Here is a 19101-nt window from a genome sequence, read left to right as displayed (position 1 = left end):
TAATTTTTTGTGTAGAAAAATGTCTAAGTTCCATCTTCCAGATTTCTCTACTGTGGGAACTATGGCTTAGGTGAGATAATTATGCTGGATCTGTATATACGTTAAGATTAAATTTCAATAAAATCAAATGTGCTATATCTGATTTGATAGTCCCTAAGCATGATCAACATATGCTCATTGACAAAAATTTTAATTTGAAAATTTTGGTAGCACATTTTTGTAATTGCCTGATATGATTGAAAGTTTCAAAAGAAAAAATTATGTAAAAAGAGCAGCAGAGATAACTGCTATGATATCTTGATGGATTTATCAAAGGCAAATTTGAATTTACACAGGGTCAGATTTTAGAGGCCCTAAACACTTAAAATATTTTAGTGCCCCCATGTATGTTTATGCCAGCCCCCCTCCGACATTGCTTCTTTCTTTTAATTTTGGTTTAGCTGCACCATGCATTCTATGGAAAAAACCGGCAATTGGAAATTTTTTGGAGCCTCCATTCCTGAATATTTAAGGACCTATTTTGTGGTATCCTTAAACACATACTGATATTGTTTAATGGTAATCCAACCCTGCTCTTACATGATATACATGAGTGGCAATGTTTCATATGCAGAAAGCATGGGATGCATTTAATTTGTGTATTATTGTAACTTTATATACTTACTCATTTTAACACCTTTTAAGTTACTTATATTTTGGTAAAACATAAAAGTAGCAGTATAGTCAAATACCGAAAATTCACTAACCTATCAGAATTAAGCATTCAGTTTATAGACTCAGAAAACTACAACAGGAAGAACAAGATACTGAATGAAGAAAAGAGAAATACTTACCAAATAATGATGTCATAATGGAAATACTTTCCAAATCATTGACATCATAGTAAAAGTTCTTTTTTCCCCCCTTCCAATTTGCATCAAGATAAAGAAGCAGACGACTTCACTCAACTTATCTTTCAAGTTTCATGTGGGTGTATTTCTTGACCTTTGTCATTTCACAAGATTGTTTAATGCTGCCATTTTGTTGTTTTATCTAGACTTTTTGTAGATAAAATTAAAAATATTTTCAATATTATTCATTCATTGCTTTAGATTTCTTGAAGAATTTGAATTTGATTGTAATCTAGCCTTATTGTAGGTTTTTCTCTTGCTATTATGTTTATTGGAAAACGAAAACATACATTTAAAAGTAGTGTTTATTTTTTTCAGTGGGAAAAGAGAATGTATTACAAACATACATAAGAATGTGTATGAAACTAATCTTATTATAATATGAATTAATTTATACTATATAAGTAACTTTTTTCTATTTGCATATTATTTAAACTTTGCTTTGTTGCTTTTTTCTCCTTAGATGTTGAAGGGAAAAAGAAAAATTCCAGGAAAAGAAATTCTTCACTGGAATCCCAAAATTCAGATAAAGTTAAGAATAGCTTTCAGAATGAAGCAGAGGAAAACTTGAATTTACACATTGCAGAAAACAAGTCTGGGAATGGAAAAAAAGATAAATATTTACATAGTGTCTCAGAAAAGCAAGAAATTGTAGGAGGATTACCAACAGAGGATTGTCTTTCTAGGAACAATTTGAAAAAATATCCTTCAAATTATATAACAATAAGAAATAAACAAGATACTCAATCTAATTCAGGTGTAGTAAAACAAGAAAAAGATACAAAAAGTCAAATTAAAAGTTCCAGTAAGATTGTTTCTACTATTTCATTGCATAAAGAACATTATTTAAATACTGACATTGTGGTACCCCAAAGTTGTAATGAAGAAATTTCAAAGGATTCTCGAAACAATAAGAAAAGCCTCAGAAATAAGAAGATTACAATAGATTCTGCTTCACAAACTGAGGAGAGCCGTGAAGAAATTTCTGAAACTTCAAAAGAAGAATTAGTTGCAAAAATAGATAAACTTATGAAAGAAATAAAAGTAATTGATCTGAATTCATTGTCTAGACATAAAGATGAGGTACAGTAGAACTTCATTTATTTAAACAGAATTGTTAAAGTGTAGAATTCTAAATTATTGTTAAAAAATAATTTGAATATTTTTTGACCTTTTCAATTTCATTTTATCAAAATTTGACTGTTTTTAATTTTATTAACTTGGTAGCTTAATTTCAAAATGTGTTAAACCATTTTTAATGTTAATTATATTTTAACAGTAAGTTTTAAGAAAACACAGAAAAGTGTCTTAAAATTTCTTTACACCTGTGCTACTTGTGCCTTTCACAGTGGAAAAAAAAAAGGGGGTGCAAAATCCTAATGTCTAAATTCAAAAGTTAACCTGAATAGTTTTATAAACTTAAATTTTAGACTGCTAAAGAACCAGAGCTGTAGCTTGGGTTTTCAGCACCCGGGGGACAACTGAAGATCTCGCACCCTTCTTGTTTGCAAAGAATGGAAAACATTTCATTCTAAAAATTTGTAACATCAGTTCGGCTCCCTTTGGGTGCTTTACCCGGGGACAGATCTTCCCTCCTTGCCCTTGCAAAGAACTATTAGTATTAAGATCAGTTTTATCTCTTGTATGTATTTTAATTTTAGTAATTTTATATCTGTGTATTTCCTCATTTTCCACACAATTTTTCACTGAAATATTCTGTAACCAGTAATAACGAATAACTGTTGTCATTATGTTGTGTAAATTAAAGGCTTATTAAATTTTGAGACATCGCTTGCTTCATGAGTTACAAAATCTCTTTAAAATTAAAAATTTCAAACTTTTACAGTAGAGAAGAAAAAAGGGAAAATCATTTTAAGAACGACTATCAGGAACTAAAATAGATCATTTCTGTTGACTGTTAAAAGCTTTAAGGAAATTTAATGTGACTATTAGTTGTTATAATTCATAGATAATTATTTGAATTCCTATTATCAAAATTAATTAATATATATATTTTATTGGATTCACTAATTACTACTAATCATTTTCAAATTTCATGATGAGTTTTAATTAATACTTCAATGCACTATAAATACAGTAACTAAACAGACAGCTAAAACTTTCAGTATATATTTTCTCAGTGTTTACAGATCGCATTCAAAGGATATCTAATGTATCATTGCTGCAAGGCTAAGGGATGCTGAACAAAAAATGTTTTTAAAAAAAGGCAGTGAGCTGGAAAAAGTTGGGCACCTAATCCAAAATAACAAAAAATAAAATTGTTTGTGTTCAAAATGTGCAGACACATTATTAGCTTATAACATTACAAGGTCAGCCACAAAATTGACAACAAATACAATTTTACAATATGGATTTACAAAAGATTAGGCGATTAATCAAAAGTAATTTAAAGATAAAATTGATCAGAAATTTGCTTTCAAAGTTTGTAATATTTTATAAAATTCTATGTATAACGTGTTACAGTCAAAAGTCTTTAATCTGGACGTCCATAATCTAGAATGATCTATAATCTGGACCTCAAAGCTACAAACTTTCTGCACATGCTTTTTATGCGCATAATACCTTTACGCATACACGTTTAATGCATAACGGACGGTATAAGCTAAGCTAAATCTATTTCAGTTAATGTTGCAGATTGCGTTGTTCCTTAATCTTCTAATTGGATCCAGGTTATTATTTTTTGCAGACTGTTAGAGCAATTTTATAAAAGTAAGCTTGAACTTTTGGTTATGGAGCTGCCAAAGGATCTACAAAGCGAAAGCATGTTTCGATGTCGATCAAACAAAAAGTGGAATTGCTGCAAAAAATGGATAAAGGCTCCTTTGTTTCTCTAACCATTCCGAAATCTGTTTATCAATTTCATGCTGCTCTGTGGGATTGGGGGGGGGCTTCACTGCACGCAATGAACTGGAAGTTGATCTGTCAGCACTATCCTTATCTTCAGGGCAGATGTTTTTATTTTATTCAGCTTATAATTCCTTACTAAATGTAGTATTTCATCTCGATGTACTCTGTCTTTGATATGATTTAAATCAAATTCCTCGTCATTATAAATATCACGTACAAATAGTTTTCTGGTTCTCTGGAATACACATCAAATAGTTTCTGGTTGCAATTTTCTAATTTCGACTATGCGTAATGTATGCTTTACGCGTGCACGCAATGAACTGGAAGTTGATCTGTCAGCACTATTCTTATCTTCAGGGCAGATGTTTTTATTTTATTCGGCTTATAATTCCTTACTAAATGTACTATTTCATCTTGATGTACTCCGTCTTTGATATGATTTAAATCAAATTCCTTGTCATTATAAATATCACAAATACACATCAAATAGTTTTCTGGTTGCAATTTTCTAATTTCGACTATGCGTAATGTATGCTTTATGCGTGCGCGTGTTGAAAGAAATTTTTAACAAAGTAAAAAATAAATATTAAGGTTTTTTTTGTAAATTTTGATACCCTTTAGTTCATAATTGCTCTTTATTTCATAAATTACGGTTTCATATTTTTAATTTTATAATTTCTGCATGCCATATTACCAGATTTAAACTGATGATCTATAATCCAGAATCGCCGAAGTCCCGGCAAGTCCAGATTAAAGACTTTTGACTATATTTAATTTATTTCAAATCATTCTGTAATGTAGTTTTATGGAAATATATATATATATATAAACACACACACACAAGAAAAAATTTTGCCTCACATAATAAGGTTAAGCATTATTCCTAATGAAAAACTGCATACGATATACATATATATATATATATATATATATATATATATATAATTGAACCTCCATTTACAAATATTTGACTTGAGTTGATGTTCACCTTTAGCAAACAATTCCTGAATCCCTTAAAATGAGAGATCAGTGCTCTACGATTTAACTAATAGTTCCTGAGAAGAGACAAAAACCTTGGATTCGTGAAAATCTACTACCCAGAGGGTTTTCCATATGTATATCACATTTTGCTCTAAATAAGCTTTAGCATTATTTTCCAAGATGCTCATAACATAAGCCCAATTTCAGAAATAACCCTTGTAGATACATTAGGTTATTTTGAAGTAGGAGGTATAAAAAATTAGCAAGTCGCCCTCTTCATGACTCGGGCGTGAACCTCTCAAATATATGCCGAGTGTGCTGACCATTACACCACAAAGGCATGCCAAAAGGAGGGAGAACATACCTTATATGCCCCCTTTGAAAGGATGAATGAGGATTAGGAATCCCAGTCGCCAAATCCTGGTGATGAAGAATTATCATCCACCACCTTTTAGTTTGGGCATCCACTGTAGAGTTCTTAGAATTTTTTGTAGTAGGAGACATGAAAAATTACCATTGTCCTCGCCAAGACTTGAACCTGGACCTCTCAAATATGTGCCAAGTGTGCTAACCATTGCACCATGAAGGCATGCCAGAAGGAGGGAGAAAATACTTATACCCTTAGTGAAAACCTCACTCAGGTAGATGCCAGAATTAATTGAAGTGACCAGTCAGAATGCGAGCAGAACATTATCAAGTATGCTTGATAATGAAAGGATATGATTAATTAGAATCTTCATAATTCTTTATGCTGTGTGTTGAACTGAACATATTTAATTCGCTCTTTGCAGTAAACATTTTCTGAATTTTGTGCCTGCTGTTTTCATCACTTCTGTGTTGGTATTCAGTCTCAAGAATTTTTGCTACAATGTCTGTCTTGTAACTCTGCAATTAACATCCGATTTATTATCATAATTAAAGTATATGTTTTGATTCTCAAAGAGGAAGAGCTGTTCCATTTAGTACAGGAAAGGAATTGAGGAAGAATCTTGTGACAATGATCTTACTTCTTTTTGCAAAGAGAAATTATTAGAATTCAAACCATCCAAAAATCGCAATCAAAGTATGATTGATAACCTCAGTCAATTGATGGAGAAGGAAAATACTAAAAGGACAAATATGGACTAGGTTTTTTTTTTTTACTTATTACGTGCTGCGCCCTCAATACAAGACTCATTTTGTTTACTATAAAACTTCTTTAAATGTTAATCCTTGACATGTACTTCCGATTACAGGATTTGTTAAAATAAGGTACATAATTTCATGAAAACTGTTTCTGCACTAGAAGCAGGAAGGTTCTTTAAGTATAAAATTTGAATTGTTTATAAGAATTATTTCATTGCATTTTGATAAAATAAATCAATTAATTTTCATGCCTTTAAATGCAAAATTCGTGTTGATATTTCAGAGCAAATTTAAGAACTTAGATCACTTTTCGGTGCCTAATGTTAAGCAATTTTGAATTCAGTTTCTTCAGAATTCAAGAAGAAACTGAACAAAAGTTTTCAGTTTGGCAATTATCATACTTTGCTATTTTGGGATGATTCGACAATCTAATAATTTCTCTTTGCAGAAAGAAGTAAGATCTTTTTCATGAAATTCTTCCTTGATACCTTTGTATTAGAAGGAATAGTTCTCTTTGTGCTCATCTTTTGAAATCAAAACATTATTTCTTTTAAATATAATAATAAATCAAGTGCTAATTGGAGAGTTATGAGACAGAAGTTGTAGCAAAATTTGCTGAGACTGAATAACCATACAAAAATGATGTAAACTGATTTCAATGAGAGCATTAAATATGTCCATTGCAATACAGAATTATTCTGTATTGCAATGAATTCTAATTAATCAAGTCATGTCCTTTCATTCTCAAGCATACACATGTGTTGTGTTTCCGCTCTGATTGGTCACTTCAGTAATTCTGGCATCCCCCCCCAAGTGAGGGTTATTTCTGGAGTTGGATTTATGTTATGAACATCCTGCAAAATAATGCTAGGGCTTATTTAGGACATGGGAATCTGTCTCATTAATAGACTTTCATGAAGCCAAGGTTTTTTTGTGTCTTGTCAGGAACTATTAGTTAAATGGTAATGTACTGATCTCTCATTTTAAAGGTTTGGGGAATTCAGAATTGTTCATTAAAGATGAAAATATCTGTAAACGAAGGTTAACTACATATATATTCAGAAGAAAAAACTTTGACTCACATAATAAGGTTAAACCTTATTCGTAATGAAAAACTACATTACAGAATGAATAAAAATAGATGAAATAACACATATGGAATATTACAAACTTTGAAAGCAAATTTCTGATTAATTTATCTTTTATTACTTTTGATTAATTGCCTAATGTTTTGTAAATCCATATTTTAAAATTGCATTTGCTGTCAACTTTATGGCTAACCTTTTAACACTGTAAGTCATTAATATCTGCACATTTTGACCATAAAGATATGGAACTTTTTGTAATTAACTTTTTAAAGTGTAATAACTATTGCAGTAACTGGAATTTTTGTTCTATGGGAACCATATAACCATTGATTTTATAATTACCAAATCCTTTATGCTCACAATATTCACATTGCTTTCATAAAACTTTTTACCTTATTTTGAGCATCTTCGAAATTAAGAAATATCTGTCTGAGATGAATGTTTTAAAAGAAGGTCTAGTTACTTTTTTGAACATCTTGTGTATATATATTCTTTTTCAGTTATTCCTTGACATCCTAAATATGTATTTAATGCAATTGCATTTTAAGAGGTAAAATAATTAATAATCTTTTATAGGCACCTTCACTTGAAAAAATTATACATCGTAGTGTGAGTATGGAATTTGATAGCCTTCGTCAGATGTTCTATCTTCAGCACATGTCTTTATTCAAGCACTTGAATAAGACAATGGTTTGAATTTTTTAGTATTTGTATTATAAATCAATTAGTCTTTACATTTATTATATTGTAAAATTATGCTGAAAATATGTTTAAGATTTCAGTTTTGTCATTCAAATGTCTAATATGAAGAATAAAATTTAATTATTATTATATTAAAAATAAAATTTAATTAGTTTATGTTCTATTATACTGAAAATATATTTGAGATTTCAGTTTTGTCATTTAAATATTAAATATGAAAAATAAAATTTGACAGATATAATTTTTATATAATTATTAATATACAATTATAGTACATTATAGTACAAGAATGCTTTTAATGTAAACCTCATGAATTATTGTTTTTAATATTGTGGTAAATATATTTTTATTTTTGTGTCCCCTTTACATTTTTCTGACCAAATTTGCTTTCAGGATGCTTCTTGATTTCTCCTGATTTTTGATAATTGAAAGTCTGATATATTTGGTTTTTTGTGTGAATAAAAGATATCTAAAATACAGTGGTACTTCGTTACACATCATTTAATGCATTCCAGATCTTTAGACTTGTATCAAATAAACTCTTCCAATAAGAAAAATTGAATTGTGTGAATAAAAGATATCTAAAATACAGTGGTACTTCGTTACACATCATTTAATGCATTCCAGATCTTTAGACTTGTATCAAATAAACTCTTCCAATAAGAAATAAAAGGGAAATAATTAATCTGTTAAAAAAAACTTATTGTTATTATTATAACATAAAATATAAATGCATTTGGGGATATATACTGCACATGAATGAAGTACTGTACATAAATGTTTCTCTGTTATCCTGATCAAAAGCCCTTTCTTAATACATTCTAATGTCTCTTATCTTTGTTTGGTAACTGATTCTGCCTTATTTCCAATGTTAGCCAATTTAATAGCATCTTTGATTTTTATAATCATAGATACTCAGTATATGGTATGCAATAGCCAAGCTCCAAATACATATATCATCTTCATATTTTTTCACCTCCTTGGTTATATCTCAATTTTCTTTGTTGCTTGGCTCTTCTCATTACTTTCTTAAAACTTATTACCATATACGCTCACATAATTAATGTCCGCATTTTTTTTACTAAAATTACGTGACTAAAATGCAGGTACTGACATTACATGGGTCGTTCAAATGTTGCGCTTTTTCTTGGGAGTAATCTTGGATGTAAATTTCATTTCAAACAGTGAAGTTAAGTGTGGTAAATTAGTGGAAGAAAATGGCTCAAGTAATAAAAGTATCAAATGTAAGGTCGTCTAATAGCTACCTAAAATTTACAAACTCACTTTCTCCCATCTACATACATAATATAAATTACCCCGTTTACGTTATCAACACTCGATGCATGATAGTTCGCACAGGAACACAATATTGAGGCACAAATTAACCAGCACTTGCAATTTTAATATTTACTTTTAAACAAATTAAATAAACGTTGGGCCTTTTAATGTCTTGCACACATTATTTTTTGAAAAAAAATCTGCTCTGACGCAGTGTATTAAAATCCATTTCATTTCGTCATTTGCAGCAACCAGCGTTGAATTGGGATGCAGGAATGTTTTCTCATGTTGTAGCAAGTGATCTTATTTGGCACAAACCGCTAAGCAGTTGTTAACTAATATTAAGCACTTTTTATTCCCTCCTTAAAAGGGTTCTCAGGCACTGATACTTCAATTAACTTAATTGCTTTAAGAGAATTTGATGCTTTTTTTGCCATAACACTTAAAGCTATTATTTTATTTATTCTAAAGTTTCTCCTCAGAGGCAGTTTTGGCCATGTCTCTTTAAATCTAACTCGCCTAACGAGTTCCCGCTTTCCCTCTCCCAGACCCGAAGCACTTGCGACATGAAAGCTGTTTTGTGAGTGTGTTTCTACTCTCGTGTTTTTAATATCACAAGACCATTGATCAAAGAAATTTCAAAGCTTTTCAAAATTCATAATATAATCCCTTCCCTTCAAAATTTATTCTGGCCTTTTTTCGATCTCAAAATTTACAAATTAAGTCCTCCGGTGTTTTAACCTTTTTTCACTGTGCCCCCCTTCTTCCCTCCCCTTTTTTTTAAACATTTAGACACCAAAGCTTTACTTCTTTGCAGAACCCTCTTTTTGAAAATAATACTAATCTTTGATGATGTGGGGATAAAGGCTCCAAGCTTAAGTGCCTCGTAAATTTCTTGGTTATTTCTCACATTTCCCGTGTTACTATGGACCCTTGAGCATTCATATCACAGACCTATGCAAGTGCTTTTTTTTCCCAAGTTCTGAAACTTACATTTCGAAGCACGAAACGCACTTCTGACACCAGTTTTTATGTTATTTTCTTCCTTCACGTTTGTACGGGGTTTATAGATTTGGAGTGAATAACGACGAGACTTGATAAAGTATCAAAACACACTTTATTTAGCCAATACTGATCAGGACAGCTCCAAAGTCACATTTTACAAACGTCAAAGATCTACTATAAACACGCTGACACAATCAGCGACACAGCCTTCAGGTTATCAGGTTTTCATGATGGAGACAACTTCACTGCAAAGCACCAGAGTACGGCTCCCGACTCTGCTTGGTCGTTCTTGGAACTCCACGTACTCTCTAGACTCTCCACGCTACAACTCGCAATGCACTCCATGATACACAAGAGTATAAGCTCTCGACTCAGCACAGTCTAAAACAAAACTCGACGATGCGCTAACTCGCAATACACTAAAAGACTCTCTTGATGCACTCGACGACCAACTCGGCGCTAAACTTCGAGACACTTGCTCAGTGATTGACTATCAGCTCGCTAGATGAGGCACACACTAACTGACTGCGGACCAGCAGGGTTTATACAGCTTTTGGCTTGTGTTCGAGAGCATTCTGTGATAAACTGGTAAGAATTCGTTCCAGAAGGTCCTCCATCCGTCCATGGTATATTGCCAATTTTGTCACCAAATGTGGCAACCCTAAAACTGCTTTGCGGGAAAGCCATCTAACTGCACCTGTACATTTCATAACAATATCGAAGTATACCAATATCAGGAAAACTGATATTTTAAAAAGATAATTTTTATTGTGGATTTTTAATTGTGTGCATTTTGTATGATGAGATGTTGAAAATTGTTTTATTCTGCAGGAAGAACTTAAGGAGCAAAATTCTGCAACAAATGCATGCCTTGCAATTATTGAACAACTGTATGTAGAAAATCAGCAGTTAAAAAAAGCTCTATCAACAAGACTGTGATTTTTCCTTTTTCATTTTAATGTTTTGTAGGTTAAATCTTGTGTATTTTTCTAGTGATTTTTGTTATTTTGATTTTAAACATTGTAAAATTTTGGTGCACTTTGTTATTTTCAACTTTAAAATTTTGGTGTATACAATTTTTTTTTAATTAGGGTATTTCTTTTGTTGAAGTACATTAGCTTGAAGTATTTTTAAATTTTATGAAACTGTATATAAAAATGGAGTGTGTGATCTAAAGGCACTATGCATGCAATTATTACTCTACAGTGAGATTTCTTTCATAATCACAACAAAACATATGTGTAAATTTTTGTATAATTTTAAGTGTAATCAAATCAGTAATGATCTGTAATGTTTAACAACTGTTTTAATTCTGAATATATTGTTAAATATATTTTAATTAAATAAATTATTGAGATAGAATTAGCTTTAATTACTTTATTTATTAAAAATACAATATTGATTAATGTTTGAAATTTTCATGCTGTGAAAACTATAGAAGTTAAATACAGCAGGGTTGTATTTCTGCTGGCAAAAATTTGATGTAATTGGTATGGAAGTTTGGGGTTTTGTTTAGGGATTGTACACAATTCAAAGAGCCTGTTTATATGAAAATAAAAATAAAATAAAATTTAAAAAGTTTTGTGTTGTTAAGATAGTGAATGACAAGCATTGCTATGCAGCTTACATGAAAGATATTGATCAATATAATTTTTGAGGAGAGAATTTGAATAAAGATCTTATTTACAAACTTAATATAGTTTGTGTTTGAAAAAGCAATGGCTAACATCAGTATTGGCACACAACAGCATTATTTACATAAGCTGAAAATGAAAAATATATCAGTATTTGGATAATTTGTAGAGTTTCACTTGATATGATAAAGTTAATTAGTTCAATAATTCTAAGAGACATGAAGCAAATTATCGCTATATCTGAAACAACAACGTGAATCGTGAGAATGTTAAAAATAACCTTTATCAGGCAGAACTTGTGATGAAACTAAATTAAACAGTAAAATTTAAGTTAAACATTGAACTGTAGTCGAAGACTGCCAAATTAAATGCTATACTAGAAGCTGGTTCTATTATTAATTAAGCTAATTACTATACTAAAAGCTGGCAGTGATAGAATGCAAGTCCAAATAATTACAACTATCAGAGCTCTCAGAAAACTAACACATAGCTTGCATGAGGTGCCAGAAATATACTCGACCTTAAAATCCTAAACCTCACTTCAATTACTGATTACTCATTTGCATTCTGGTGAGGAATACAGAAGGAAGAATTTATAGTTAAGGCTGAAATTATAAATGGTTAATTAATATAAAATTCCCTACGAACTAATAAATTACATGTTAAAATTTCATTCATCATACAGTGTGTAATACAGTAATAAATTAAAGAATGTTTCATACTAGTAAATCACAAAACAATATCACTAAATGACATTAAAGGAGAAAAATTAACCTCAAATTGTTATAATGTATTTTTAATTGACCTATGAATGCATGTCAAAAATCCCAAATTTTGAAATTAATTGTCTTGGTCAAACTTTTTTGTGTTCTGTAATTTATAATAAACATAAAATGTTTCTAAATATAATGATGATAAGGTCCGAGAAACCATATGTAAATGTTAGATTTCATTATTTTTACGAAATTGGTTTTGTTTGATTTAAATGTGCAAACAGTACATATTTTCTCGTTGAAAACATTTTTGTAAGTCTATATATGTGGCTAATCACGAAAATAAAGGCTGCATAAAGACATTTATGCAGCATTTTTAATAAATATGTAAAAATTATTATTACATGGTTATAGTTCCAATAATTTTTTTTTTTTCCCTCCTACAGAAATATATGTTTAAAAGTAAATAAAACAAAAATTTTAAATTAATCATTATTGCTTTTGATGTTTTAATTGTAGTAGTCAGATAATCTGCATTACTGCTGTTGATAAATCATTACTGATTAACTAATCACAACTTGTCTTGCATTTTTGAGATGCAATTTCATATTTAGGAGGTCATTTAATCTGAATCTGAATAAGGTTTCTAGTTGAAAGAATAATTCCTTGGTGTAAAATGATTTTACCAGAAAAAAATATTTTACAATTTTATTTGAAAAAACTGCTAAAACTTTGGAAGATTTTTTTCTAATACATGAATAAAGAAATTCAGCTGTGCAAAATGCAGAATATAATTTTAGTTTGACTACTTTAGTAGCATTAATATGATGTAAATAACGTAAAATTTTGCAGCAAGAGAATGGGGGCTTCAGTGTTTAGGAGATGTTATTAAAATATGAATTATATTCTTTTTCTAGCATGTATAATTTCATTAAGTAAAATAAAAGAGATCCTATGTAAATTATATTTTGCTTAAAATCAAAGCTTTTGAAGTGCCATTGTTTTGGTTTTATAAAGTTGCTTTTAGTGACCCAGTAAAAATATTGCTATTGTAAAATGGTTTTGTCTACAATCTAATTTTCTTGGAGTCTTCAAATTCTTTAATGAAAAATAACTGTGTTCACATGTGAAGCGTAAATCTGATAAATTCTTTTTGAATTTTTTAAAAATATTATTAATTATTTCAGAAAAGGCTAAAAATTAGAAATCTGCTAAGCTAAAAAGAAAACTTGTTTGTGTGTGCATAAATGAATGAAAAATGTCATAATGTCAGTGATGCATTCCTTCTTTACAAATATTGGTAAACTAAGAAGAATTTAATTTTGTCTCATTTCATGCTTTTTGTCAAATATATTTTCTCAATTGTAATAATATCAAAATTAAAGGAAACAAAACTATATGTGTAAATGGTTATCATACTTCTAGATGTTAAAATGCTAAATATGAAGATGGTATGATATGACAGGCATGTTAACCCTTTCGACCCGACTTTGGCATGATTAAAATTTAACTATGGAAAGTAGTTTAATTTAATATTGATATACTAAAAGAGTGTAATATGAGTTTAAAGTTTTTAGCATTTTCCGTTTCCTGGAAATCTCCTGGGACAATATGTCCCAATTGTATTGTCAACTGGAACTATTTGTTCCAGTCTTCTAGGATATAACCCTTCCTTAGGAAAAAAAAACTAAAATTTACAGTAATATATAATGTGAATATTGCAAAACGTAAACTCTGTCACATGCACTAGTTCATAAATAACAAAAATTTTCATATGTGTTTCATAAACACAAACATAATATATCAGCATGTAGTGATTTGATCACTGATGGGACATATTAATCCACTGTTAAATACGATTGGGACAATATTTCCCACAAAAAGAATTTATTCAAAATTTCTTAAATCTGACAATAAAAATGCTAAATTACTACTTATTAAGAATAATTAGAACTATTTCATACTAAGTACGACTTAAATATAATTGTACCTACTGTAAAATTAAAGTGTGCTATCTGCAATCTAAAAGCATTGCCAGGTTTCTTTTGTCATATATTTGTCTCCTAGTTCCTTAAAAACACTACAAACGTAAAACCTATTTAAAAGTGAGTTTCAGTTACCCAATATGGCATGAATGTAATCTCTGAGACGTATATGCCCATTAAGATTGAAAGGGTTAAACTCAGTAAAACATATCTCAGGGAGGTCAGCAAGGATGATGAAATATCTAAATTGTCGCAGTGGAAGTGGGAAGGGCACTCTAATGCTATTATCTCTGCTGTACACCAGGTTACTAGTTTTCTGTGCAGGAAGAAAGTTCATAAAAATGTAGTAGAATTTGTCAGCAACAGGAAAGTTGTCAATGCTAAGTCTTGCAGAAGGAAAAAGCATTTAAAAAATTGTGGTTATGATGTTAGTCGTAAGAAAAAAAGATCCTACTAATAGAGAAAGCAAAACTGAAAGAAGAAAAAGAACCTGCAGAAGACAAAGCTTCAACATATCCCAGCTAATATGAGAGACTTTGCCAGTTCAGTAATTCCAAAGAGGTCTTTGATGTGACACAGCAAGCTCTTTTCCAATTGTAATATTTCATTCCTTGCGCTCTAGCAGGGAATGAAATATTAACTCATTAATATATGTGGTTAGTCTACTAAAACCTGATTAATTAGGAATACATAATTTTCATATTTACAGACTTGATATGGAAAAGGCAAAATAATCCACTGGTAGTAATTAAATGTAAAATATTGTTTATAAACTTTTTTAATGAAAATTGGTGAAAAATGAGTATTTGAATATAATACAATTAATTTGCGAGATACCTACCATTCAGTAACTTACTACGTATTTTACGATTCCTCTTACTTGCATGTATGTTCTACTCACCTCCTTCCTGTATGTACCTAATCTCTTGCTCCATGCTCGGTACCAAATATCTCACTCAGTCAGTTCAGTCATGTCACAAACTGGGGAATAAGTACACCTTCCTCCCACCCAAAAAGTGACTGTTCTGTATCTCCCATTCCACTGAACCAGTTGTCGAAATTTACTTGCATTTTCCATGTCTTGAAAACGCAACTTAGGCTATATATGTTAGATTTAGTATATACAATAATGTTCTAACATAGATATATTGACACAAAATTGGACTTTCTCTGAAATAAAATAACCAATTTCCATATTTCGATTCTAAGACTCAAATTATGTGCAGATGTTAAATTTTGTAATTTTTGGTGAGAAATTTTAAAATTTATCTTGAGGGGCATTTTTTTCAGTCTCTGCTAAGAATAATACACTTGACGAACTTCTTAATTTATAGCAACTTAGTTTCCTTTCCTTTTTTTCATTGTACACGAGTAGAAAAAAGGTCATTGTTCATACTTTCAAAAAGTGCATAAACTAGATTTGGCAGTATTATAACTTATAATCAAATGTGCCAATATGTAAATTCGCATATATTTTAGGAAATTTGAATAATAAACCTTAATTTTTGTGGGTATGCTTAGAAACTTATCTACTTTAAGATGATGGTAAAAATTTTATAGGTTTATAAGATATTTCTCCCGTCTTCCTAGCATGCCTTCGTGGTGCAGTGGTTCTGCATGCTGGGCTGGTATTCCAGAGCTCCATGGTTCAATACCCAGCGAAGGCAATTGCTAATTTTTCATTTTGCCTGCTTCCAAAAATCCTAATGTCTCTACAGTGGCGCCCAAACTAAAAAGGGCGGTGGATGATGATTCTCCACACTCAGGATTTGGCAATTGGGCTAAACCCCACACCCTTTAAAAGGGGAGTATATAAGTTATTTCTCCCACCTTCGTGATGTAGTCGTCTGCATGCTGGGCGCGTATCCAGAGGTCCGTGGTTCGATTCCCTGCAAAGGCGATTGCTAATTTTTCATCTTGCCTGCTTCCAAAAACTCTACAGGTTATGATTCAATTTTTTTTTTTTTGGAAAATTTATAAAATTATTTTTAAATACAAATTTTAAAAGTAAATCATAAAAAATGGGCAAATTTTTTTTTGCAATGAACCTAAATTTCGAAATGTGACCTGAAGAATCAAGTAAGTTTAATAAAAAAAAAAAGAAATATTCATAAATATATATCGAATTCAATTAACATGGAAGAGCTAAAATTTAGAGAGCTAATTTTTTAAAAACTACTCATGATTTTTACAAAACTTGGCACTTTGGCATAATTTGAATTGTAGAATCAAAATATGGAAGAAAAAAAAAATGGGTTTCTTATTGCAGTTCGATTTTGTGCCAAAATACCTATGTTAGAATAATGCAATATATAAATCTAATGTATATCCTAAGTCGTAATACGAGATAAATTTCAACAATCGGTCCATTAGAACGGAAGATATAGGAAACTGTCCCTTTTATTTTGTTCCATTGTTTTGTTTTCTAAATAAATACAGTCAAAAGTCGTTAATCCGGACTCGTCGGGACTTCGGCGATTCCGGATTATAGATCATCAGTTTAAATCTCGTAAGATGGCATGCAGAAATTCTAAAATTAAAAATATGAAACCGTAATTTATGAAATAAAGAACAATTATGATCTAAAGGGTATCAAAATTTACAAAAAAAAAAAAAAGCTTAATATTTATTTGTTTACTTTATTCAACATGTCTTTCAATTTAAGTTGCTTCATTTTATGTGATAATACTTTCTCTTTAATTTTATAAACAGACATAATTTCTTGTTCAGTTACAAAGTCCCGCAGTTCAAGTCCCGTTAATTGCTGTGCCGAGAATACCGACTAACTTGTCAATCGAAATTTTTTCGTTTTCACTAACCTCTCTGTCACATTCTTCATGTCTTTATCCCTTTTTTGCAGCAATTTCACTTTTTGTTTGTTGGACATCGAAACATACTTTCGTTTTGTAGATCCTTTGGAAGTTCCAGCATCGGAAATTCTATTTGACATAATCGAAAGTTCAAGTTTACTTTTATAAAATTGCTCTTACAGTCTGAAAAAAATAATCAGCGGGATCCAATTCGAAGATTAAGGAACAACGCAATCATTAACATTAACTGAAATAGATAATTTTAGCTTACACCGTCCGTTATATATTAAACGCGCAGGCGAAAACGTATTCTGCACTTACGCACACGCATATGCGCAGTAGTCAAGGTCTTACGCGCACGCGTAAAACATCTGTGCGCATGTGCCAACGCGGCGCATGCGCAGAAACTTTTTAGCTTTGAGGTCCGGATTATGGGTGTCCGAATTAACGACTTTTGACTGTAGTTTAATTTAGTGAACAAAAAATTTTATCAATATGGTTTGCTATCAAAAGAAAATAATTGATAGAATAAAGCAATTTGTATTAGTGGATTTGTACTTAAGTGACATATTTATGTTATATGTAAATATTGGGCATTTTCTAATTATCTCCACTGACATTGAAAAATCATGAACTTGATGAACTATCCACAAAGAGTATTTGGAAAAAAGTAAAGCCGTGGACATTAAGGTGTACAGCAAGATGCTAGTCCATGTTGACGCTGCTATCAAGGTAAAACCTCGAACGGAGTTCCGGTGCAGAACAGTTATGCTTCATCAAAATAATGCAAGACCACATATGCCTGCATTCACCAACTGGACTCTAATAGGGATCTTTTACCACACCCACCCTATAGCCCTGACATCGCTCCTTCAAACTTCTACCTTTTTTCACACCTTCAGCTATACCTTGCTGGTGCTGTCTCCCATTCTGCACAGACGTCCAAAATAAGATCTGTTTTTGGACTCGTGGCCACCAAGTTTCTGGGCCGAAGGCTTCGTAAAACTGCCAAAATGTTGGCAGAAAATCATAGATTTGGGTGCTGATTACTACCCGCACTAAAACTACTGCTTTCGTGGGTGTGGGTCCCCCCCCCTTTCTAACTTTATTAAGAACGTTTCTTGGCGGGAAACTTCCGTTACAACCAGATATTTTAATGTATGTGTGATAGATGAATGCACCAATAATTAGTCGCATGAAGATTGAACAAATTTTATATTTATTTATTGAAATAATTTTGTAAATGAAAATTAAGTTGCAGAGCAGATAAATCATATAAATTCAAATATTTAAAATAGTTTGTTTTTAAAAAGATTTAGAGTAAATCTTTTAAAAAATTCACTTATCCATTTCTCCGTTGTTTTTGCACGTAATACGCATTGTCATCTCATATATATCACTTTTGTCCTTTGCAGTAACTTCCTGCGTTAAGTTTGCTTGGAAAAGGAAATTTTCTTCTATATAACGCAATAAAGGTGTTTGGCTCTATTTTTTGTGCTAAGGGCTATGCATCTGTTCGCAAGCAGTGATAGTTCCATATAATTCAGGATAGCCAAAGGGAAAGCATGAGCCGAAGACACTATTTGCATGATAAAATGCGTTACAGGACTATCAAGATGTTGCAAGCTGGTACAAGACAATTTTCTGTTGCGAGAGAGCTGAAGGTACATCGCATCGTCATCAATAGGATATGGAACTGTTACCAAAAGGATCGAAATCCTTGTAGAAGACGTGGCTTTTGACACCGCAGGATTACCACAAGCGTTGGCGATCAATTCTTGTTGCTGTAAGCAAGACGCCGTAAATCACTAGCAGCTTGACAGCTGGCTTCACATCTTTCTGCTGCTACAGAATGGTCCGTATCCCGCTAAGCTGTGTCGTGTCGACAGCATGAAGATGTACTGTACAGTCGGTTACAAAAGTATTCGAACACCGGTACCCATTCAGAAAATTTACTTTTCCGTTGAGAAACAAAATTGTCTCCAGAGTCTATCTTGGTTCGATAGACAAAAAAAAACAAAA

General features: G+C 31.2%; 1 protein-coding gene across 1 annotated transcript in view; it reads left to right on the top strand.

The window, feature by feature from the left end:
• The window catches only part of LOC118204840 (uncharacterized), a 42631-nt gene extending 31113 nt beyond the window's left edge, over nt 1-11518 (top strand). The window contains exons 6-8 of the mRNA XM_035377132.2: nt 1354-1973; nt 7529-7642; nt 10769-11518. Of these exons, the coding sequence (XP_035233023.2) occupies nt 1354-1973; nt 7529-7642; nt 10769-10876 (842 nt within the window). The 3' untranslated portion in view covers nt 10877-11518. The remainder of the gene's footprint in view (nt 1-1353; nt 1974-7528; nt 7643-10768) is intronic.
• The last annotated feature ends 7583 nt before the right edge of the window (nt 11519-19101 follow it).

The sequence above is a fragment of the Stegodyphus dumicola genome, chromosome 3 (genome assembly GCF_044657685.1).
Source record: "Stegodyphus dumicola isolate Sdum_Otavi_A_Nest chromosome 3, ASM4465768v1".
Taxonomy (NCBI): domain Eukaryota; kingdom Metazoa; phylum Arthropoda; class Arachnida; order Araneae; family Eresidae; genus Stegodyphus; species Stegodyphus dumicola.
The sequence above is the reverse complement of the archived record's forward strand: the minus strand, read 5'-3'. Positions and strand labels throughout refer to the sequence as shown.